Source organism: Alosa pseudoharengus, unplaced genomic scaffold (genome assembly GCF_046254945.1).
Source record: "Alosa pseudoharengus isolate Yale_2024_CS ecotype anadromous, Long Island Sound unplaced genomic scaffold, YU_APseudo_1.1 YU_APseudo_1.1_scf_8, whole genome shotgun sequence".
Lineage (NCBI taxonomy): Eukaryota > Metazoa > Chordata > Actinopteri > Clupeiformes > Clupeidae > Alosa > Alosa pseudoharengus.
Window position 1 is genome coordinate 27,559,076 of NW_027468870.1, and position 25,666 is coordinate 27,584,741.

The 25,666-nt window shown below is 43.9% G+C and overlaps 2 protein-coding genes across 4 annotated transcripts; one reads left to right on the top strand and one right to left on the bottom strand.

Moving 5' to 3' along the window:
• The first annotated feature begins 271 nt into the window (after positions 1-271).
• sowahaa (sosondowah ankyrin repeat domain family member Aa) lies at positions 272-2,804 on the top strand. The gene has a single exon (XM_076274056.1). The coding sequence runs from the start codon at positions 327-329 to the stop codon at positions 1,713-1,715; it is 1,389 nt and encodes a 462-aa protein (XP_076130171.1). The 5' UTR covers positions 272-326; the 3' UTR covers positions 1,716-2,804.
• A 3,762-nt stretch (positions 2,805-6,566) lies between these two features.
• On the bottom strand, positions 6,567-24,386 carry shroom1 (shroom family member 1). Of its 3 annotated transcripts, none has more exons than XM_076273919.1 (8): positions 24,233-24,386; positions 10,621-13,567; positions 10,268-10,311; positions 9,533-10,030; positions 8,616-9,299; positions 8,139-8,256; positions 7,659-7,931; positions 6,567-6,821 (listed from the first exon to the last, which is right to left on the bottom strand). In XM_076273919.1, exons 2-8 carry the CDS (start codon positions 13,441-13,443, stop codon positions 6,567-6,569), a joined length of 4,695 nt encoding a protein of 1,564 aa, XP_076130034.1. In that variant the 5' UTR covers positions 13,444-13,567; positions 24,233-24,386. The 3 variants fall into 3 exon arrangements, with proteins under 3 accessions (XP_076130034.1, XP_076130035.1, XP_076130036.1); XM_076273920.1 differs by lacking the exon at positions 24,233-24,386 and adding an exon at positions 20,849-22,291; XM_076273921.1 differs by lacking the exon at positions 24,233-24,386 and adding an exon at positions 13,750-14,085.
• Positions 24,387-25,666: the final 1,280 nt, after the last annotated feature.

Here is a 25,666-nt window from a genome sequence, read left to right on the forward strand (position 1 = left end):
AGGAACCTATCAGGGCCAGACTACATTTAACAAAATTATGTAGCCTACATACGTTTAGGGCTAACCTAGGCTATTTAAACGGGCTAAAGAAAACTTAACATTAAAACATCTAAGGGCTATGGCCTTGCAAATAGTCTACGCCTGCATAGGCCAAAGGCTAGGCTACTGTCTATCTATGCATAATGCTATTCAAATGATAGCCTATCCACGTGTTCATTTTCCCCGGAAATGGCAGGTAGGTCGAGTGTCAGGTAGACAGGTATAGGCTACTTGCTGAAGACTTATCAGCTGGGAACAGGGCTACTCGTCTGCTGCTCTTCAGGAAAATGGATCTAACGCAAGAGTCCATTATGTCCATATTGGTAGAGGAGGGTGGAAAGGTGAAGAATTCAGACATTCTGAGTAAGTTTCAAACTTTACTTAATTGTACTGATCCAGTCGAAAAGAAACAAAAAAGGGATCTATTTAAGACACTTATCAACAATGTCGCAATCGTGAAGGAGCTGGAGGACGGCAAATATGTAGTTCTTAAAAAGAGACATCAGTATTTATTGAAACAAATTAGTCCTGAAAATGACGACAGTGGCAATGACCAGCTGAAGGTAGAACATGAACCGACTTCAAAAGACAAGACAGACAAAGTCAAAGAGCGCAACTCATTTTTTTCGGATGGGTTTGATCGTGAGGACGCGGAACATTCTTCTGATTCAAACACTGATAGAAATACTTCCTCATCTAATGAACATTCACCTATACAGTTGGCACTACACAGGTCCAACGTAGGCCTAGGCCCAGTTGACATCAAACCAAGAAAATGTCTCAGCTTTGTCCGAAAACAAGTGATTAGTTTAAACGAGTCATCAGGACAAAAGGTTTTTCCTGTCCAGGCTACCGCAAACACCCACAAGCCCTGTGCACTTCCATTAAGGCTACCAGCTACACAGGCAACAACTGATCCCCAGAGTCAAATCACAGAAAACACTAGTAGTCAAGAGGGAGACAGTGACAACACCCCAAGAAACAAGAGGAGACCTTCTGTGGACTCAGAGGGTGTGGTGCTCAGCTCTCCACTGCTGAGGCGCGGCTTTAAGAATGCCAGACCCTCAGATGAGCCCAAGCACACTGTGTTGGTGCCACTGGAGCGTAATGAACACGAGTGGCTGGTTAAATCAGCCGCGGGACATTGGGACCTGGTCTACGGCCTCCTGCTTAACGATGGCCACCTTGCACAGAAGAGGGACTTCATGTCCGGCTTCACTGCCCTGCACTGGGCCGTCAAGTGTGGCAACAGCAAAATGGTCACCAAGATCATTGAGGTGTCCAGGAAAGTTGGCAGTGGGGCCGATGTCAATGCCAAGACCCATGGAGGATACACACCGTTGCACATCGCAGCAATACATGATCAGGAGTACATCATGACCCTACTGGTGCGAGAGTATGGGGCAGACGCACGCATCAGGGACAACTGTGGCAAGAGGCCGTACCACTACCTGCACAAAGGGGTGGCCGAAGCGGTCAGGGAGCTGCTGGGGGAGCCCAAGGCCATCCAACAGGCGGCGGCAGTGGTGGCAGCCCCGGGGAAGGAGGAAGCGGAGGGCACACTCCACTCGACACTCACCCGCATGTTCCAGCCCCACACCATCGGTCACCTCATGCTGAGGCCCAGACACAGGGAGGTGTTCTCCTCAGTCACAGAGGAGCCACTGGAGGTGTGAAGCAGGAAACCCCTCAGAACCACCACAGAGCCTCTGCTTTCCGTCATGGAAGTTATGAAAAGCTCTTTGAGCTTTGACCTGCATGCCATGTATGAATGCCGCATTCGATGTTCATTATTGTAATTATGATGACGGCAATCATGAATATGATGATGATGATTATTGTTAATAGTAGTAGTAACAGTTGTAGTAGTTGCAGCAGTATAGTAGTGTAATAGTAGCATTAGTTATTATTATGACATCTATGGGGATGTCGTGGCCTACTGGTTAGGGCTTCAGGCATGGAACCGAAGGGTTGCGGGTTCGATCCCCGACCAGTGGGAACGGCTGAAGTGCTCTTGAGCAAGGCACCTAACCCCTCACTGCTCCCCGAGCGCCGATGTAGCAAGGCAGCTCACTGCTCCGGGTTAGTGTATTCTTCACCTCACTGTGTGCTCTGTGTGTTCATTAATTCACAGATGGGATAAATGCAGAGACTAAATTCCTTATATACACAAGTATTGGCCTAGAAACCTGATTTACATTTACATTTATCAATTGTAAATCAGCAATCATGTGAAATCCAATGATCCAGCAGTATACTTGTAATCAAATTGTATTATTATGCAAGATTGAATATGTACTACCTGATTCAGTGTTTTCCATTTCGATAATGTTCAGGACATACAGCAGTTTGTGTCCACTGATTATCTGTGATTTTTGAATGCACCTCCACTGAACTGAATCATTAGCATGTTTGATTTACTGAATAGATAATAAATACGGAATAGGCTACATGGTTTACAGATGAATATATAATGAATACTGAATAGGCTACATGGTTTACAGATCATTGTATCCAATGCAACTTACAGGAAAGGCCACATCTATGTTTGCTTCTTAGGAAATGCTTAGTGATACTGACATTGCTAAATCATAGGCTTTCAGGCTATTTTCAAAACTGTTGGAGCACATTTTGGAGGCTGACATGTTTAGAATGGAGATATGTAAAACAATGTGAGGGGATAAACGTTACATATTATGTGTTTGTCCCTGTGATGATTGTCTGATGTGAGAGGCAGACTATGAATAAATAAATGAATGCACTCACTTTCATGTTACTCTGAGCTCATCTGGAACAAGGAAGGTACACTAATATATAGTGCAATATTCATACAAATAGAGGAACTCAATTCACTTCCTCTTTTTGGACACTTTGTGTGATCATACCCAATGGCCATTAGACTTGTGCTGCTGATCATCTACTAAAGTTGTGTGAATATACTTTTAAGAAATTTCATATGAACACGTAAGAGACAGAAAGGAACATGTGCATAAATAAGCACAGTACATACAAGTAATACATTCTGAAGATTTTGATTGTGGTTCATAACCAGAAAAGTCCTCCTGATGCCCATTATTAATTGAAGCCCAATGCAAATCTGGTTAACTGGACAGATGTCAGCCTCTGGGCTTTTAACTGGGTGGAAACACTTACATAAATGTCCCATTATCTGATGGAAGTTAATGGATGAATAAACACTCTGACTAGTGAATGGCCCATCTAATGGAGAATACTTTACATTCAGAATACGTTATATCTAACATTATTCATGTAGTATATTAATGAGCCATTAACTTAAGGGCTGTATATTAAGTGTTGCAGTTAATGCCACATTACTGTTAACTACTCCGGTCAACATAAAGTGTCACTGTCTTGATATAGAGTGAGAAGTGATGAAGCCTGAAATAACTTCCATTTCCTGTCTTTTTGTCGTGTTCTCTCACACCCTTGCATCTATACTACTCCCTCTGCCATGATGTCATTTCTACCCAGGCGATAACAAACGTGCACACACATGCCTTGTGCCCTCTCCCACCCAGCGGTAGAACATGTCTCTCTCCTGCTCTCACCCAACCAGAAGAGGGCAGTGAGCCAGGAGGGGGCTGCTTGCCAGAAACTAGGCACAAACAACCGTTACCTCACAGTGCATTTTAAGCCAGTCAGGGACCATTCAGGGAAAGAGAGTTAATGCATTCCTTTGAGTTCTCCTAGGAGTTCTGCTTTTTCGATAGTAGCTAACTGAAAGTTTACTAGGCTGACCTAAGAAGATTTATTATGTACATTTCGTAATCATTATTACTTTGCAAAGGAGAACAATATTGTCACACACACATTATATTTTAAGTCACATTTTAACATTTCCATTTCACTTTCAGCCATAGCAGATACAAGAATGGTAAGCTATGCAGTATGACGTAGGATGGAGGAGGAAGATTATTCTAAACTTGAAGAACCATTAAACCAACTGCTTTGCATGTCATTTTATTGACTGAGTGCTTGTTTTTCTTCCATGTTTTAATTTATGATGTTCCTGTTATTATTCACTGTCAACAACAGATCTGAATGTAGGACTTCAACCCTCTGCTTTCCTGCTGAGTTCCCTCCCAAATGACACAAGGTCACCATAAAAACACGTTGTTCACAAACAGGACTGCAGACATTCTGCTGGTGTTTTCATGCAGAGAACATTGGGGAAAGCATTAATCCATTTATTTCACAAGCATTCTCTTTTTGATACTCAATCATCTGATGAAGTTATGACAGGGAAATTAAAAGCATCTGATTGCAGTTGCACAAAATCCATTTCTAAAAAATGTGTGGACATTGATAACAAGGTAATTCAAGGATCTGAATAGCCAGTCCTGAATTAGATAAGGCACGGTCAACCATTGCCTAATTTAAGAAGGCACAGCACACATGTATCGGAGTGAAATTAAAGCAACTTCTGTCTTAAATTGAACACAAAACTGAAATGTGTAATTTATTCACATTAAAACAAAAACAAAAGAAAATCATTAACATTCAAAAAAACTAGTCTTCTAGTAAAAAAATACACAGACCAGTCAAATGGACGGTAAAAGATATGTTGTAGACTTGTTTATGTCAATTCCAAACACCAGAAACAGTGATATGGATGTGATATTCTAACAAACACAGAAACAGTGATATGGATGTGATATTCTAACAAACAAAGGGACACGACCATGTGACAAACCACTTCCACGAGTTTCATTACATAATCCAATCTCGCCCACGGCACTGTCCAAATCCAAACCCATAACAACAAACCTCCACACTTAGAAATGCTGACAAAACAAAGAAACGCCTATTGTGAAGTGCAGCTCAAATTGAAATGGATCAATGGGCAACATGTGTATGTATGTAGACATGTGCATAACAGGAAATAGTGTGCACTTATTGAAAGCAAGAATGTGATCTTTTGTTGGTTGTGCTGTTTCGTTAATGTAATGTAATGCAGTGCTGTTTTTTTTTTTTTCAATTCTTTGAGGCTGTATAAACACAACCCCTCTGAGACATAGGGTCACTTAACCTTTGAGGTCGCGCTCTGAGCAAAGGCCAACACAAACATCCATTATGTTTATCCAACTGAAATGCCAGTGGGCGTAAATCTCAGGAGAAATGTTTGAATGGAAAATATTTCTTAGATATTTTATAAAACTCATTTGTAACATATGGCATGTGAAAAAGAAAAGGGACACCGCAGAGAATGCTCAGCTGAATGAGTTCATGTACCATGTACATAATGCCTTAAAAAACAACACGACAAACTCTGACAACACACTAACCACGTGCGTTGGGTAGCGATGGCTGCAATTGATGATAATCTAAAATTTGATTATTATAAAGGAAGGGTGGCGATAGCCCAGTATGAATCCCTTCAAATGAAGCAATATCTTAACATTTACCTAAATTCAGTGAATCCAGAAAGCTTTGAATAGGTCTCAAGCACATATCTATTCTTATTTCAAAAGCAACATTAGTCCAACCTTTCATCAGGTTAAAGGTCATCCATACATTAAGGTAGTTTGACATATAAATGACACACAGAGGACATTCCAGTGTCCCAAGTCAGAAATGACTACATATGTCTGGATAAATAGTCTACATGTGTTAACAGAGACTTGTAAACACCTCTGTCAGTAGGGTTTGAGTGAGAAATACCTGGAAACGTCAATTCAGTTATCAGACGACATTCAACATTCAAGAAACTGGCGTTTCTGTGGTTGCATCAAGCCCTCTGGGATTGGAGAGCACAGTACAATATAAAGGCAACTGTTGAAATAAAAGGATACATATTTACTTACTAATTTAAAGGTAAAATAATGTAAATAAACCATCATAAGACCATTGAATTGTGCCACATTCAAGTCTTTTATGATCATAGTATCCATCCAGAGCCACTCAAAACATAAAACGTGAAATATAAATAAAGGCACTGAATGATTAAAAGGTAGAGAGGAAACTTCTCAGAAAGACATTTGTATTTGAGTGCATGTAAATATCAAAGTGCTTTTTCTTCATTTTTTTATCATTCTTCCTTTTTTTGGTTTTGTTTAGAGTGCCTTCACTTCATTTTGAAATGAATATTTACAAAAATACTACTGGAGAACTCGTCCAAACTACGCTTAAAGCCTTAAAGCTGTCGTTGTTCTGAAAATGTGCACACTGAAATGTTATGCAAACTGAACCAGCAACTACTCAGATGAGGCAATAATAGGACACCCCCCTCCCACACAGAAGTCCAACACTCCAGTACATCCACAAACAGGAAGGCGCACAGGGGCCATGCTGCAGTATATAGACTAGTTTCACACGATAAGGCATGTTCATCGTTTATCATCGATAAGGCAAGTTTATCGACAGTTTCACACTATAAAGCATGCAGGGACAGTAGGGGTAAGGGAGACGACAGTGCAGCATGACTGACCCCCCAGGTGAGCACCCCCCCCCCCCCCACACACACACACACACACACACCCTGACCCCCCCCCCCCCCCCCATCCCATCTAAGGAGGGAGGCTGTTGAGCAGGGCGTCCCTCTGCTCCTCTCCCAGACGCTGTCTCTCGTCTAGGTCCTTCTGGCGGATCAGCAGCGAGGCCTTGGTCTGGACGAAGCGCCGGTAGTCCTGGAGCTCGGCAGCTGTCAGGTGTTTGGAGAGGAACGTGGAGACCACGCGCTCGCGCCGGTCCAGGTTGTCCTTCAAGTCTTTGGCATCGTCCCGCTGCTTGCACAAGAGATGGTGGCGGTTGTCCAGAGATTGCTGCACAAGAAGAAAAGAGAAAGAGAGCAGAGTGGTTTAGCCTCGAAATGATTAAGTACATCATCAGCAGGGAGATTCCGGTCATACCCATGGGAGTCATTTGTACTAAGGACATTGAGACCTATCAAATCTATGGTACATTTTTTTCTCACAAGGGCTACATAGCCAAAATATACTTTTTGTGTCTCGTAGTTTTAGGACACCCATGGGAATACCCCTACCCTGCCATTATGTCTAAGTTAAAGGCTGGATAATAGAGTCTTTATATAGCCTATGACAATAGTGGCACTGATGTTTAGGATCATTATTACTGTTGTTTACTGCGGATATGAACAAAGCATTCCACACAGTAATTGAGTCCAGAAGGTTGACCTGTCATCTGTGGAATTTGGCAATTAAAATGAAGTTCAGATTTCTGCCACTAGAGAGCAGTGTGGTGAAGAAAACACCCACCGAAACTGGCCTGTAGTTTCGATGACTCATTGTTGACAGAAGAAGTGCTGATTACAGAGGCAACTTTAAAAAAAACTGAGGCAGCAGGTTACTAGCCATGCTAACCAGTGGCTGTCTTTAGTTTTAGGTCAACTTTATTTATAAGTTATAGGTAAACACTTTATTTAAAAATAAGCTTAATCACAAATGTACTCAAGAGTAGGCTACTTGCATAACACCATACACAATATTTACGCACTTCAAATGTATTTTTTCTCCAATTCACCCCTTTCAAGTCTTTATGTATGTATAGTGTATGTGGCATTTGATGGTATTTAAAAACAAGCTAGTCTGACCAAATATTTATTTTTTCTGTGCATGCATTGTGTTGCTTTCCTCACTCACCTTCTCCTCTTCGTCCGTGTGCTCGGTGACTGCGCTGAGGGCGTTCTGCACGCGTGCCAGTCGGGCAGACAGGCAAAGCAGCAGGCTGACCACGCGCTCCAGGTCACCTATGAAGAGTGAGTAGCGTTCCTGCTCGGCGGGGATGCAGCGCTCGGCCACCAGGGCCGTGATGGCCGCCCCGCGCGCCCCATTCTCCTCCTCCTCCTGCTGCAGGACACAGCGCTGCTCCCCCAGAGCACTCAGACACTCCTCCACACAGGCCAGCAGCTGCCTCTGTACACACACACACACACCACACACACACCACACACACACACCAGACACACCAGACACACACAGACACACACAGACACACACACACACACATACAGATAGACAGACAGAGCAGGTGAGTAACATTTTCAACTGGCGTATAACCAAAAGTGAGTATGTATTGTGTAGTTTACACAGAATATTGAAACGTGTGATGACCAAAAGTACCTTTTTCTCAATCACATCAGCACCAGATAGACTTGCAGCAGCGTTTTGCTGAGGCTCAGAGCACACTTCTTCAGAGGGACTGGGAGAGAGGCCAGGCTGCTCCTCAACAGCATTTGCCCTTAGGAGAGGAAACAGGATTATTAACAAACACACACCAGGATACATTCCAGCCCTCACCCTAATGGCATAAGTGATTGTGAGAAATATAGGCTACTGCAATCTCATGTCGGCAAACAATTCAAATTTTCAAATTTAAAGATGACCATTGCACTGCCATTTGGAGCACCACCATGGCTAGTGAGTGATAAGATTTATGACACCACAGTGGGAGCTATTATTCCCGTTTCTGTGGCACTCGATTAAACAACGGCGGCTGCAGGATAAGATAAGGAAAGATGGTGAGATGTCATGAAAGCCTCAGAGCGTGATTGTTATGTAAGTGCTCTGTGACGTGTGCGTGTCACAGTGGGCATTCACCTCTGGGCTCTCTCCTCCTCGTCCTCCTCCTGCTGCTGTTTCTCCTCCAGGCCAGAGGCCCTCCCTTCCTCTTGCTTCTTCTTGTAATGCTCCTCCATCAGCAGGGTGTCTTCAGATAGCAGCTGCTCCATCAGCATCAGAGCTGTCTTGCGATTGGCCACAGGGCGCAGTAAGACTGCCAGGAATTGGTCGGCAGAGGCCACTTCCTCTACCAGAGCCGCCCACTGTGTCTTCTGCTGCTGTTGCTGCTGCTGTGGTGGTGGTGGTGGTGGAGGGGCGTTCCTCACTGGTTCTTCTGTCCGATTTCCCCCCACTGATGCGACTTCCTGTTCCCTGTCTTTCATCTCTCGCTCCTGCTGGCTCTCTTCCTCCCTCTCTTCCTCCCTCTCTTCCTCCCTCTCCCTTTCTAGTTTCTCCCCCACTCTCGCATTTGCCTCAGTGACCGGAGTTGCCCTGGGAGACTCGGACTGTGACAACCGGACATTGTGCATTGTCTCCATTCCCATGGCGTTGTATTCCTCTTCTCCATCGTCATCATCATCATCCTCACCCGGTGGAGAAGGCCACAGACTAGGGTCGGTGGTCACACCGTGACTAAGGGCCACCTCATGAGAGGAGCCTGGCTGCTTCACCTCACTCCACTCCTTCATACAAGAGGGCACTGGAGCCTCTGTCGGATACAGACTGGGGTGGGGTGGGGTGGGGGGTGGGGGGTGGGGGGTTGGCATGACAATGTGAAACAATGCTTCAAAATACTGCAAATGTTTAGTAACCCAAGTACTCATTTCTAGTCCTTACATAAATAACATGTTATGGCTCATATAATATGTAGTTTGAAATGCAAAAATGTGAATTGAGTTTATTATAATACCTAATTTTTCTTGGGTTATTTTACTTGCGTGCACTCTTTGGCGTACCTTGGCAGAGGTTTGCCCTCCACTGGGTACCCTCTGGGCTTTGTCTCTGTTCCTGTCGACACCAGGCCAGAGGACTGTGCCAAGTCAGGCTGTGCCCCTGCACCTACAGGAAGTGATCCAACACTGGAGGTGGAATCACCCCTGCTGTGCCGGATGTCCATCTGCATGGCTTCCGCCCAACCCTCCTGGTGCCCGGTCCACCTCTGTGTCCATTCACCAAGCTGGACCCTGTCTGGCGCTGCTACACTCCTCTTCTCTCTGCTTTGGTAAGAGCTGGGGTTTGCTGAGCTAGGCATACGGCCACTGCCACTGCGGAGCTGGTCCAATTGTTCTGAGCTCCGGCTCAGACACGCCGGCCTGATGACCTTTGACACACCCAGCTCCTCCATGGACTTCCCTCGCGGGGCCATCACCCGGCGACGTCCCTCGGGAACCACTGCAGCAACAGCAGCAGTCTGGGGGACACCCGCTACTGTGTTCACGTCTCCTTTCAGAGTGCTGTGCAAATTAAATAAGCCAAATCAACATTATTAAATTACAACCCTTTGATATAAAGGCTACATAATCACCAGTAAATGACATATAGTTTATTTTGTTCATGATCATAATCACAAAATAATCACATATAGTTTATGTTGTTAATGCATACATGTGGTCATTTTTATGGTTTTGGTTAGCATAATGTGGATATGTCCACTAAATAGTATGATAAAAAGTAAAATGATATGCCTTCACCTTGATGAATCTGTTGATGAAGCATCACTGATGCTAATGGAATCCTAGAAAAGAGAGGGGAAAAAACACATTTGTAAAACTCTGCACACACTGTAGTTTAGTAACAGTTTGGTAACAACAGGATGCTATGTATTATACCATAACTACTGAAATGTTCATCAAGCAACAGGATGATATGTATTAATTATATCATAATTACTGAAACATGCATCAAGCTGTGAAAAGCTTGCTGACAAGTTGGTGTGTGTGTTTAATTGTCTCTCTCTCTCCCTCACACATATGCACAGACACACACTCATACTCACACACAAGTGGGAATGTTTTTACATTTTTATCTATGTTTTGAAACAGACCTGGAGGGCATGAGGTGTTAACTTGGAGTGGGCGCGGTAGAATCTGGACAGTTCTGGTTGATCCAGCAGACTCTCCACGGAGGCGGCTTTACTTGGAGACGCCGACGGCACGTCCTTCCAGCTAGACTGTCGGGAATGCTCACCAGAAGACGTGGAACCGAATTGGGCATACCGGATGGAGCTAGAGGAAGAGTCCAGTATGCGCCCGGCAGAGAGGGGCCTGTGGAGTTTCTTCTTCGAGCCTCCATTGCCGTGGTGAAGCCTGGGGCCACAGTCGGAGGTCCTGCCCGATGTGGAGTGCCTTTGGCTAGTCACTTGAGAACAAGGCTGCTGGGGCTCAGTCACCTTCTGGCCTGTCTTCCGCTCCATGTAGGCCACGAGGGCCTTGTGCTGGAGGTGCTTCAGGGTGGTCTTGGACAGGCTGGATGCAGACAAGGCGCGACCCCGTGTCTCAAACAGCTTCCTCCGGGCAGCCACCAGACCCTGGTCTCCCAGGTCATCGTCCGTGAGTAGGCACTCTGCCTCGTTGCCCAGCGAGTGCGAGGGCTTGTGGGTAGGCGCATCCAGCAACTTGTGAAGTTTTTCCGGCTCAGAGTAGCACATCTTCTTCTGCTCCTGAGTTAGCCGCTTTCGGCCTCCGATGCGCGCCACTTGTGGCTGGGCTACTTTGGGGACTTTCCTTGTTTCCTCACTCCTTACATCCTTCCTCGATTCCTCAACCCCTACATCCTTCCTTGTTTCCTCAACCATTATATCCACACTATGCAATTCATTCTCCTGAGCAGACTTACTTTCTTTCTCCTTCCCAAATGTTGTTTCACTCTCTCCTCCAGCTGGCTCCCAGGTCTTCTCCCTGGGGTTGTCATTCCTACTCTTGGTATCGGACACCTGTGACTGGTGCTGTGACCACAGATGACTCGGCTTGTCCACTGTGTACAGAGGGTCCTGGGCGGAAGTGAATACCTGAAGGACAGGCTGCTGTTGCTCACGCTTCTGTTTAGTCTTGTAAGGCTGCAGGTCCCTCCTTTTGAAAGAAGTCTCCCTGAGCACTCTGGACTGGACGTCCTTTAGCTTCTCTTTGTAGTATTTCTTAAAGGAATCGTCCAGCGTGGGATAAGACAAGTTGTCCAGATTTTTGTCCACAGGTGTCTTCATTTTAGAGTCTTCACACTGGTCACTGAAGATGCTTGTGCCTTTTACTTCTTTCGAGTTGGCTCGCTCTTTCTCTGGCTGTTGTGGGGCTCCACTGTTCCGTTCTGGATTCCTACAGCTCATTCCGGAGTCGGAATCGTTTTTGAACTTGTTCATGAGTGCCATTCTGTTGGCCCCTGTGAGGTGGTAGAGCAGAGGGGTATTTTCTTTGCTTATTTTCTCACGGGGCACCACATCTAAAGGCTGCTTCCTGACCTTCCTCGCTTGCTCCTCTTGCTTCTCTGTGTGAATGGACGGCTCTGCCACAGGAGGCGGGATATGAGTTGGTTGTGGGACACTTGGCTGCACGTGTGGAACACTTTCCTCAGGGCCACAGTAGAAGATTGGATGGGCAGAACTGTGATGTCTGCCTGTGATCTCCCTACCTAAGAGTCTCTGCCCTGGCTCTTGGGCATCAGAAATGTGTGGCGCCTGTTTGCTACCGAGAAGAGCATTATCCAAGTACCCATCGGCATCTTGCTTCCTCACACTCAGCTCCTGGGCACGGGGGAAATGCTCCCTTTCACTTAGTGTGTCGTAACTGTTACGTCTATGATTGGTGGATCTTTGCATACCACCATCTGGAACATGGAATCTCTCTTTCTCCACAGGCTTACGCGAATCAAAACCAGAGTTATCTGACATGTGAGCCACTGGCTTGGTTCCGGGTGGTCCTTCCGTCTTGCAAACGCCGGTCACAAAGTAGTAGTGCCCCTTGTGCTGGATGCTCCCGTTGATCGTACTCGGAGGAGAAGGATGAGGAGGCTGCTGCCAGGAGTCGGCTGGCCGTATGGGCACAGGAGGCAGGGCGGCGTGGGCAGAGTGTGCCCCCTTGCGCTGTGCGTCTCCTTGGGCGACGTGACCCTGCTGACCAGCCGGTTGGCTGTCATGCTCCACCGCCGGGCTCGGGTACTTCTGGGCCAATCGGCTTAAGGTGTTTGCTGACTTCTGCTGACCAGAGGCGTCTCGGTTCACTGGATCACCCTGGATAGTCTGGGGGACCGGGAAGGAATATGCTGAGTCAGGGCCTGAGCCAGCAATGCTGGGAAAAAACGGTGGTGGCGGTGGTGGTGCTGGCGATGTATAGGCCCTCTGGTGCGACCTGTCAGCTATTTGCCCTTCGGGGACTTGTCGTGACAGAAGGTTCTCCATATTCCTGATGGTGACCAGGCTTTCAAGCCGAGTAGGTGGAGGAGGCGGTGGTGGAGGTGGGGGTGGGAGAGACATCGTGGGGGACATTTGTTTTTTGCTACATTGCTGATTGCCATTGCTGCAGTGGGTGGCATCTTCCTGGTTGCACTGCGTCGTGAAGGCTTCCATGGAGCGGTACAGCTGGTCCATGCTTTTGGGCTCGGACTCTCCGGCCAAATTAAATGTGGAGTTCATGTACTTAAAGTCTGCATAATGAAGGCCGTGGGCGTGAAAGTCGTCGGGGAAGAAGGGAGAGGAGAGATCGGGCGCGTTGGAGCCACCAGAGAACGAGCTGTAGGCAGAGTCGCCCTTGCCGTGGTGGTGGGTGTACTGGTCGATGCTACTGGAGGACTTTGCAGGGGCTAACCTACTGATGGGGAAACTCAGGGGGTGCATGTCCAGGTTGCTCATCCTCTCGAGGGGGAAGCTGAACGAATCCATGTGGGGCCCGCAGGAAGAACAAACATGGACTTGTGTGAAACTGCCGGACAAGAGAGATTATCGGGAGGAAGTTGACTTAATCAGCTGACGTAAGAGTTGGGTCATTTTCTTTCTTTTCCTGGACCTGTAGATGAGAAAGAAAAGGAGAACATTGTCAACGATCTCATAAGTCAGCTGCAAGCTAAGATGGCACATGGCTACGCAAACAAAAACAAACACACACACACACAACAACAAATAAAAAAGAAAAAATAATACTGGTCATTCTTTTTCTAATTCCTGTCACCATAGCCCTGATCTCCTCACCTAGGTACTAGGCAGATGGCACATGGCTACACAAACACAATCAAACAAAACACACACACACACGCACTACAAATAAGAAAAGAAAATAATGGTCTTTCTTTTTCTAATTCCCGTCAGCACGGCTCCACTATAGCCCTCATCTCATCTCCTAGTCGACCGCATTGTTATGCATGGCCGGAAACTTCCTCTCAGTCTCACCCTTATTCCACACAAACACTCCTCACACTCCACAGCACACTCCTCCCCTCTGGCCAGGTACCAGCGCCAAAACACACCTATAAGCAGAGGCTTTGTCTGATATGCAGTCAGTCCAGTCCCAAACTGACTCTTCATTATCTATTCAAACTGACTATTTAAGTAGTGCTGCACTGACTAATGGTTATTTGAGGCTTGGCTTTGCCGTGGATAAATAATGCACCAAACCATAGGATCTCCTTGAGTACAATAGACTGAATGGTCAGGCTATGTGTGCTGGTGGTGAGGCAACGCCTTGGCTGATACTACTTACACCAGTAATGCATACTGTCCACATAAGGTGTTCCCCCACCCTTGCGACACAGGATATGTGTTAACTAACAATAACAGATAACTGTGTTTGTGTTAGATTCCTAACCGTGCATGTCTGCCGCAACCATAACGAACAACCCCATTAGCCAAAAAAGATCAAATCCAGTCTGGAGCAATTTCTTTGGTGGAATTTTAAGCATTCAACGGAACACTGATTCTGTTGGTGCTCAGGATATTTGGATTATCAAACGCATTGGCGCAATATGATATTTTTTTCTCAATTAAAACAAACTCAACAGAAAATTCTTGCATAGCACAGGGCTTGGTACAGTCAAGTACACATAAATGCCCTTCTCTTCCTCTAATAATTAGAATGTAAATCTTATTTTAGCTCATGCTCAATTTGCTTGGAATTTAAAAGACCCAATTTGTCGACTTGTGCCATGCAGCTCCCTGTCAGAATGACTTAAAGTCTTAAGTGTCGAGCCTGGGGGCAGAACATTTGTTTGATTTGGATAAAGGTGGAATCAGGAGAAAAATCCATGAATTGGGGATTAATGAATTAAATGTATGTTTTCATGCCACCCTCTCTGACCATCCAACATCTGTCAAATGTCTGTCATTGGACAAATGAACACTAAACGTCTTGTTTTGATTACAAATGTTTATTTAGAAGATGAATGATGAGTGGCCTTGTAAATTATTTTTTTAAACTTTTTTTTTATTAAACATAAGACTCAATGTCTTTGAGGTCCATGTCAGGGTGATCAAAAATGTGTGGAATTCCTTGTCGACATGGGAGAAATATTTTGGGATTAATCATGTGATCATGCTTAATGGATTAGCCTCTGTCTGAGGGCAACGCATATTCTATTCACAAGACTGATGGCCACACACACACACACACACACAAAAACACAAACACAAACACACACACACACACAGTATCCCTATAATGACTGCAGATGTCAGACAGTGAATTATCAGCATCTACTGATGGACTTTATTATGGCATTGTACAATTGTACACCTAAACCCCCCACATAGTAAGCACTGTAAAGGGTGGTGTCATCCTGACCTGTTAGCACTGGGCTTAGGGGGCAAAAGTGTATTCTCACAGTTATAAAGAGTGGAAGATGAATGTATACTTCAATGTTTTGATCATATGAATTATACACATTATAATATGCATAATATGATGTATGTTTTGCAATTGAGGATAATATACGCTAGTATTACAGTAATACACATCTACTTCAGAGAAGCTTCACCATGTCACATAACACTAACTGCCACAGTTAGACCATAGATGGAATGCCTATATTAAAGATTAACAAGTGTTTTTCCTCGGCAATCTCAGAAACAGCAAAGTCCAACTAATCCAAACCAAACATTTCAGAAAAGCTTCCCTCCCCTTTCAAAAAAAAAAGTTTCTTGCACGTCCAAAGAGGACACACGGACGGTCATGTGTAGAAAGGTGACACAGAACAGAGGGCGCACAAAGACACACACACACACACACACACACAAATGGTGGGGCTCAAGTGGAAGTAATTGGACCGTCTTCGAGCGACAAACTCAGAGTAACACACACAGAGGCCTGCAGGAGCAATGCCACACAACCCATTAAATTACACACACACACTACATTAAGAACAACAGCATCTATTACAGTGAACAAGAAAAGCCAAAGTACCCCGAGGGGGTTCTTACCACAAGCTGAGAGGGACTCTTAACTGTAATGAAAGTAAAGTCCAGTCAGTAAGCGCCACTCCATTTGCTGTCCCTCACTGTGATGAAATTATTACAGACTGAGGCGGAAGATTTAGGGAGACTTTATTGAAATGGAGGCCTGCTGAAGCACAGCCTAGCGCTGCCGGCGACTGTGTGAGAGAGAGAGAGAGAGAGAGAGAGAGAGAGAGAGAGAGAGAGAGACAGAAGGACAATGCGAGCCTCCTCCTGTCTACCCGATTCCCTCTGCACTGGACGGTCAGTGAGTGAGCAAACGAACGCGCGACCTCCAGTTACACAGCCCAGTGACGTCTCCCTCCTCACCAGAACACAATAGGGACACGCAGAGGGAATATTTCACTGTTGATAATGGCGTCTGAACAAGAGAAAGAGAGCGAGTGAGAGAGAGAGAGTTTGTGTGTGTGTGTGGGAGAGAGAGAGAGAGAGAGAGAGAGAGAGAGAGAGAGAAAAGGCCTCACATTCCAGGCCAGCTTCAAAGAAAGACAGGGCCGGGGCGCCATTCATTGCCAGGGTCCTCTGCTCATGGAACGCAGCCAAGCTGCTGGGGCAAGGGGGGGTGGAGGGAGGCAACAGGGGTGGGGGTAGAATGGGGAGGACGACCAGGGCACTCCCATGGACTTCACACATTAGAAAAGCCCCCAACACCCCAACTTTACTAAAGGGAGATAACGATTTGCCTTTACTGTTAACAAACCATGAAAAAGACACAATCCACAATGTCAATTTATGCTGTTGTATACTCTAGATAAAATGACTTGTGTATCCTTCTGAGTAACGGATGGTAGGTGCATGGCCTGGCTCATGTGGTTTCAGTGGCTATATGATTTCCTCCTCCTCCTTGGCCAGAGCAGTGGGGGAGAAAGCTGCTGGGGTATTCCATGACTTATCAATATTTCCTCTCTATCCTTCAAAGTCCACTCTGGTTTCGGTTCACGGCAGGTATTTATGACTTTTTTGTTGTCCTCTGTAAGCTTTGTGGAGTTGCAATGCATTTTCTGTGGATCAACTCTGTGACCTGCCCAACCCACCAACCTATCGGCATAGAGACAAAGGACTACGCCTGGCAAACAACTCAAGAGGGTTTTTTAATGATACACCTTATTGGCTGTGCACCTTATTGGCTGTTGAAACTGCCTCACAGACTGCTGTTTTCGTTAGAGCTGTTTGAGAGCTAACAACAAAGACAAAAGCCATTGAAAAGGGCACCATGGGTCTGCACAGTGCACAAACATCTTTGACATCACTTCAGGAAACATCATTAGGATAAATAGTCCCTGAGCACAGCACACATCAGCTTTGTATACCTGTTTCTCAGAACATGTTTTCCCTGTCAGTTTCAGTTTGACAGCTGTAAGGTGTGAATCCGGCCTAGTTTAGTTTCAAACAATTCAAACTGTGTTTACCTTCCAACTTCAAGAAAACACCTACTCCTACCTACAGCTGCATAAACATCACAAAGGGATAAATCTGACCAGTCCACAACTAAACATCCGTTCAAATACACACCTTCACTTCCTTTCGACTCCAAACGCATTGAACAAATGAGAGAGAGAGAGAGCTAAAGGGGAAAAGATGGATGAAGGGGGAACACACAGAGAGAGAGAGAGAGAGAGAGAGAGAGAGAGAGAGCTTTTTGAGAGGATAAGTCGGATATGAAATCTGGTATGAGGCAACGCTTGTACTGGGTCAGGATTCCGTTGCCGTGGTGAAATGGCCAGCACAATCCCTGGAGGCTGGTGCTTTAGGAAAAGGTGCTTTACTGCAGCAAAACAAAACAACACATCAGGACAGAGAGGCCAAGCATTCAGCAGAGCTCACCCCCAGAGCTAGGTTAATCTATACACACTGCAGAGTAGTCACTCATGTGTAACTAACCATTAAAGCTTTGTTTAATTATCGAGCCATGATGTAAGGTGATGATAACTTGAGATGGTCAACTTTTCTAACAATGTTGTTTGGCAACCCCATGACCAGTTCCATGTGTTCTAATTGGATGATTGTGAAAATTTGCTTATCGATGATTAAATCATCCAGAAAAAAATAAAAAATAAAATAAATATTGTTGCCCAATATCAATGGGACCCCAGAACAACAACACTTGATCATTTTTAACAAAGATTCCTCATGCATCATCATCTTAAGTATATCTATCAGGGCTATTATGCTGTCTGTATTTTGATCGTCGTCATGCTAGCTACAGATACAAAATGTGATACAAAATGTGTGAGACTATAAGGATAGATGTTTGATGAATAGGTGACAGATCCTTTCCTGTTATTGTTTTGATTTTTTATACCAGCATCTCCAGACTTGTGAGAATGCTTAGATGTATGTGTCATCAGCAAACTAAAAACTGGAAACCATTATTTGCCCTTGATTACGAGTATGATTTCAATGATTTCCCAAAAATGCTTCTTTACAACTTCCTTAAATTACTAAACAGCCTGTACTAAAGATTTCATTGTCCATTTCCTTACTGGCTTACAGTAAAACAGGAGCATGAGAGTATTGGTCCCTGTGGTGGAAAAGTACAACCAACACATGTTCTTCTTTTGTGTATTCTAGAACTTGCTTCATTACCCAGAAACCTTTGACAAACTGATTCTCTTTTAAATCCAGACTATTCCTCACTAGGCTCTCCTTTTCAGACAGCTTCTATACCAGCACAGTAGCCCTTTCAGAAGTGTAAGTGTTGAGTGAAACTGTCTTTGGCGTGGTGGTGTGGTCACAAACACATATTCATGTGTAAAAATGGGTGGAAGGCAGCTGAACTTCACACCCACTGGAGCAGATACGTAAACACTTTCTTCTCTTCCCAGTGGAGGTTATTATCAAATTAAACACTTATTAGTTGCATACCAAGGGAGGGAAGGGAGATATGTACATGAAGCCTCTATTTACCTTAAAGTGTTATTTTTGGCCATGATATTATGAACTGACTTTTTTTTAGTTTAAGAGAGTGCATCATAAGTTGTTTTGGGCAAAGCAAATAAAACTGGCACACACTGTGTTGTTCTTGTCATCTGATTTACTATCTCCAAAATAAATGCAAATATTAGCTTAACTTACATGCTCTTGCACACTATTAATATTTTACTATTTAATAAAATGATGACGACAAATAGGAATGTTACATCTACTTATTCCAATCTGTCTCTATAACATATGTATAAATGTTTCAAATAAAAAATATCATTGTTTTCTTACAACAATGAAGGGTTTAACACCTGAAGTTGCACTAGTGTTTCCAATCATGTAAGAATGCACAGTGGATACTGAGAAAATGGCAAACCATTACAGTTAGCCTCATATCCTGAAGGCGGACTATAATGGCAGTCCTAGTCCACAGGTTTCTATTCAACTGCATGTGGCCCTGAAGAATGCTACCTGAACAGCCCAGGTAATTCCATCTCAGTAGGTGTTATATTACTCCCACGCAGATGGCATTTTAAGGAGTCCACGATCAAGTTACCAACCGACCAACAACCAAACACCCTCCTTGAAAAAAAAACACATTCCAGCTTGAGCTTATTGTGTAGATGCTGATAACTGGGAAACTAAAAATCCCGCTGTCATTTTCACAGTGTTAGCAAAACAATACAACAGCTACACAATCAGCAATCACAGCAAACATATGTGGGTTTAGCCTTTTATTAAAACTACTTTGATATAGATGTCCTGATCTGTTCGGATTTGAATGTGTTAATGATTCAGGTAACAAGAAAAATGAATACTAACAGTCTGACTCTGAGGAAGGCGCTGTGTGTCGAAACGTTAGTCATTTACACTGATTAAAGTCTCAAAAAGCTATTTGTATGCTCCGGTCCAGGGTTCAGCCATTTGAAATGGCCCAGGGCCTGCTGCTAATTCTCCGTTTTGTGAGCACCGAGTTGCTAGAGTGCAAGTGATACCCATTCCATTGCTTTAACACTGACGTGTTAACATTAACACCTTCCCAGGTGTGAATAGCTTAGTTGTGATGTTTAGTTTAGTAATTAAACACATATTCTTTAGTCACTCCAGTCAAGTCTGATGACTGGGAATAAGGACCCTGAAGGAAGAGTCTGACTAATCCTTGGGTTAGTGGCCATAGACCACAGACACGTGCTGAGAATTTGCCTGTTGCCTATTGTTTGCCGTGTGAAACAGAGCAAGACCCTTGGTCTACTTTTCTTTTTACGTAGAAGGTGAGAACATTACTTCACCCCACCAGCACCAACCAAATGGAGCATTGATCAATATTTGTTCTCAGTCGACAGACTAATGACCTCTATAGTAATCAGGTCACGCTGGGTGGGTAAAAGTGTTACGGCCACGCCAAGTGTATCAAATCACAAGAATCAAAAGAAATTACTCAACTTGAATATATGTATTTGTGGAAAAGGGTGCGCACATCCTATATGTTTTTACAGATGCCAGACAAAACGTTTCAGAGAGAGAGAAGATGGTCTGCACACTGTATATGGGCTCCAAGAAATACTTAATTTATTCTAAAAAGGCAACGTTTCGATCTCAACAGATCTTCATCAGGCAAATAAGAACAAATAAGAAGTTCTTATTTGCCTGATGAAGATCTAGACTATATCCTTCTCTCAACTTGAAAATACAACATGGAAGATAACTTATTCGATGTGATACAGTTTCAGTGAAAGAAACAGGAAAAGAGATGAGAAAGAAAGAGTATGTATGTATGTATGTGTGTGTGTGTGTGTGTGTGTGTGTGTGTGTGTGGGTGGGTGGGTGGTTGTGATAGAGGGAGAGAGAGAGAAATTACATGAGCAGAAATTTGTTTAACCCTCTTTGATATTTGACTTGCAAAAATATGCTGTTAGAAACAGACCTTGTCTCATCCGCTCTGAGATGACGCACAGGGATGCGTTGTAGCCTTGTTGTCCGATGAAAGTCAGAAAGTCAGAGGAGCGTGGCTGTTCAATATCATCCTGCTCCTTAACATTCATCATGACTGCTGTAGCTCAGAGATGATTAGTAGACACAGCCCATGATCAATCAATGTGACTTCATACGTTTACAGTCGGCAGTATGCAAAAGCCGTCAACTCTTGCTTTAAACCTGCTCCTTCTCAGAGAACAAGTGAAAACCTCAGGGAAAGATTAGGCATCAGCCCTTACAGACTGCTGCAGACCAACACACCCTGAACTTTGTAACCTGGAATCCACACAAAACCAGGGGTGAAAGGCAAGACAACATGAGATTAAAAGCAAGCGTGTTGATGAAAGGAGACGAAGAGACACAAAGAGAGACAGGGAGAGTAACAGGTGAAGCTGAACTGCAGGCAACTATTCAGTGCAATTATGAAAACAAAAGCCTTAAAGAAAGGAGAAAAACAACAAAAGACCAAAGTTCATGTTATGTCGCTATGCCCTGCCACTGTAACAAACATTACAACGGAGAATTACCAATGTTGAGTTATATGACAATTTCAAAGGCCATTTGAGAGGCTGCACTGTAAATGACGCTTTATATGACCTCACCTGATGCCTCAATACTCGATTCTCAGCTACCTTTAGTCCAGGTGACAGGTCGTCAGACACACTTTCTCATCAGTGTGTATGAAACTGGAGTACCTTGGCATAAGCAGGAAGTGTGTATGAAACTGGAGCCCTTGGCATGGACAGGAAGAGTGGGATTACTGTACTCACACTGCACCTCTCATTCTATGGCCCTTTGAACAAACAGTAGTTCAGTAGAGTAGAAGTGAAGGAGATGTTCCAGGTAGTATCAGGATAGAAGTTCTGGGATTCTTGAGACTGTGTGTTTGTGAGAGAGAATGTGTGTGTCTGTGTCTGCGAGAGTGTGTCTGAGAGAGAAAGATGGTGTGTGTGTGTGTGTGTGTGTAGAAACAAGACAATTTTGTTCTACATTTCAATCCACTGTACAGTGATAGTCAAGTGACTAAGTGTAGGAAACCCAACACTGCACTGATGCTATTTTAGCAGCAATCACTCTTATGGTTTTCTCACAATTGCCGTTAAGTTACATTTCTTCCATCCTCATTAAACCTAACTTGTTGTATTTGGGATTGTGTCTGATGTGATTTGACAACATAGGCTGTGACTAACAATCGTATAGCCCACAACACTGTCTCTAATTATGCAATCAGAAGATTAAACAAAAATGATATGTCAACTGATATTTGCTTTAACTCTTGATATCAGTCTAAATCTACATATGAAAGTGCTTTTGCTATATTTCTCAAGTTGGGAACTGGAGAAATATGTACAGGGCGTTGTGCCCTTGAGCAAGGCACTTAACCCCAAGTTGCTCGGGGACAATGTGTAATATAGCTGACATATGTAAGTCACTTTGGTCAAGAAGTGTCTGCTAAATGTAATGTAATGTAATGTACTACCTTTACTTCTGCTGAAGACCTTTGTCCACATAAAAAGTCCCTTGACTGCCAGGGTTGGCCTCAGGTTGTCTGGGAGAATTACCCTTTCCACAAACACATGGCCTATTTGTTTTAGTGCCTACTGGCAGCATATTTCTTTTCAACATACCATCTAAAGTCAGATGGGGACAAGTTGACAGCCCCATATGATGAGTATTACCTAGCAACACCCCCCCCCCCCACACACACACACCCCTTAAGTCACAGCAGCTTACCCACAGTGCATTCAACTGAGCGAGCATGGAATTTAAGGCATTTTCAGTCTCCCTAAGAGAGCCTCACTTTCTGAATTGTCCTGTCCATGTACAGTTTCCCCAACCCCCTCCTCATACTAAACCAACACACACACACACACACACACACACACACACACACACACACACACACACACACACACACACCTCACCGTTCAGCTCAGAGCCAATCAGCATCCTGCATGATTCACATTCCATTGCAAAACAAGCTGCTTAAAATGTATGCTCATTAGTGGAATATGGCAAGATCATAGATACACGGGGAAATTCATAAACCGCCTCAGATCACTGACATTTTTTACATCGCTAGAAACATCCAGAAAAGCTACGTAGCCAATAGCCAAACACCAATGCATACATTTGGAACCAAGTTGTAAACTTCACAGAGAAAGAAAATACTGTATATAGGGCAATCTGCTCCTTGAGAATGTAAGCATGTGTCAGGTACTGATTAATTTGTTACAAAAAAGGTAGGCATTATAGGCCTGGGCTAGGCCTACTATAGACACACTAATATGATAACATAATTAGAAGTTGTTTGATAAGGCCTACTGTACTACACCACAACAGTAAACCAGGACTAAAAGACAAAGGGTCTGTTTCTCATCATTATATTTGCCATGTGACAGTGTCGCCATGAGTGCGTGCTGCTTAAGCTGCCAGTGCACTGGAGTTTCAGTTGGCATGTTGAAATCTTTCATAATGCAGAGTTGCAGGCCAGGGATCTTGGAATGATAGAAGTATACTTTGTAGATTTACTGATGCAAACATACCTCCACATTAATTAAGGTAAACCTAATACCTACACACAAATCATTCTCAGCCATTTTGTGGCTTGTGGAGACTCAAGCTGCATTGCATTAGTAGACTAGGTATCTGGTCTGAAATAATTAAAAATATACACCATGTTTGACTGGGTGCAAAGTGACAGTGTAAGCTATGCATGAACTATAGAGTTTCAGACTAACCACAATGGGTAGTGTCAGGTTTCCCCTACAAACTGATAATGGAGTCTTTCCATCTACTATATAAATTAAACATAACGTCAAGAGCTGCATAACGCAAATTAATTCTTCATGTTTATGGTATCTGGCAGAAAATAATTGTTTACTTATAGATTTTCTTTCTTCAAATTGCTTGGACTAGGGGTGGTGGGGTTACTGAAATTTGCCTTTGTTCAGAGGTGCAACAGAGGTCTTAAAGATTGACGCTTGCATTTACGCCATCAAAAAATAACTGATGGGCAAAGGTTGTACCGAAATGTATGTATGGAGCACAATAAGTTGAATTCTAAGACGGACTGTTCCATCCATTTAGCCTATAAGAATAGTGGTCAGGTGCTTTAGGTAGTATGTTTCTAGGTTACTTTTTTGTCTTTTCAGAAAACAGCACCCTTGTGTAGTGTTTGTCTCCAACAGCCTAGCTTGTACAAAATATGACCTCATTGATGACTGTGACATATATTTTGAGGGTAAAAGGTTGTCACACGGTTGTCGAACGAAACTCCGACAACTCCGACGCAGATGCTAGCCTAACAAGTGCATTAAAAAGTATTGCCTACCTTAATTGTTCAGTATGAATACTCCATGGGAACATGCAACTGAGGTGGGCGTCATGTTCGCCGGCTCATTGACAGAACTGTCATTCTTAACATTTATTTACAGCATCCTAATGGGCAAATACCTCCACCACTGCACAACTGGGCGGCTCGAACGCGCAACTGACCCCTCAGTTTACTAGTAACCTGAGGTGGGAAACGAACCTAACGAATCAACAATGGGACGGAATAGGCGGAGCAAAAACTGTGCGTAGGTACATGCCGCCGCCTTCCGTAGGTTTCACAACCTGCTGAAATAGATCCATGCAAACCATGGACTCACAGAAGGCCTGTTCTCATTGCACGCAGGTAGACCTACAGCAAATATGGATTTGGCGCAAACGCCATCTCGAGGTCATATTTGCTTATGCCAGCGTAGGCTATTTCCTGAGAACTTAATGTCATTACAAAGGTGGACTCCTTATCCATCAGTCAGGTTTTCCTACGCGTTTACTGAGGCTTAGTTGCAGCTAAATGGACACTGAAATTCGTCAACACTTCACCATTTCACAATTATGTGAAAACCAGAAATCATTAGACTTTAAGAAGTCGTCCATACTAAATGTGCTCATACAAATAAAGCCCAAAGCATGGAAGCTTACATTTTTGACCTAATAAGAGTGATAAAGTTATAGCCTACTGTTGCTGAGTTTTAACTTTCATTGTTGAATTAAATAGCCTAAATATAAGTTGTGAGCACAGAAAAACAACGTCCACTAGGGGGCTGTAGTCGTTAGGGTTTGGGAGCAGACCGCTGCACAGGGCACTGCTATGGGTTTTGATACAACCTCAAAATGTACATCCAAAATGGTTAAAAAATGGCTATATGTGTAGGCTATGGTACATCCATGGCAGACGCTTTAATCCAAAGTGACTTAGAGTATAAACACTACATTATTATAAAATAATGGTTTCAAATAAAGAATTAGTTTTGGAGGGATTAAGCTGAAGGTGTCCATCTTATCCAACTTGACATATCCCTTAGGCATGCAGAAATCCAAGCAGAAACAGTAGTCTCATCAGGTGGGAAAGACAAGAAAGCTTTATAGCCCTTAGAAAAGACACTAGTAAGACCAGAGCCACCTGAGTGTGAATAAGAATTCTACCATGGGGAATTTGGGACCCCTTGTGTCACCATGAAGACCCTTAGCCTACATTTTCAGAGAATATCCAGTAGTTCTTTGAAGGCATAAGATGATTAAGAGATGCAATACACCCACTGAAGAAAAAAAAATGAATACAAGCTGTTTAAATTCAAGGTTTCTGGGAAGCAAATCTTAAGGTTCAGTATAACTTCTAATATTATTAATTGTAAGATGGCCATGCAGTTTTTATTTTCTCCCAAATAGTCTCCAAGTACTCAACGTACCTCTTGCATTTTGACAAGAAAAGACCAGG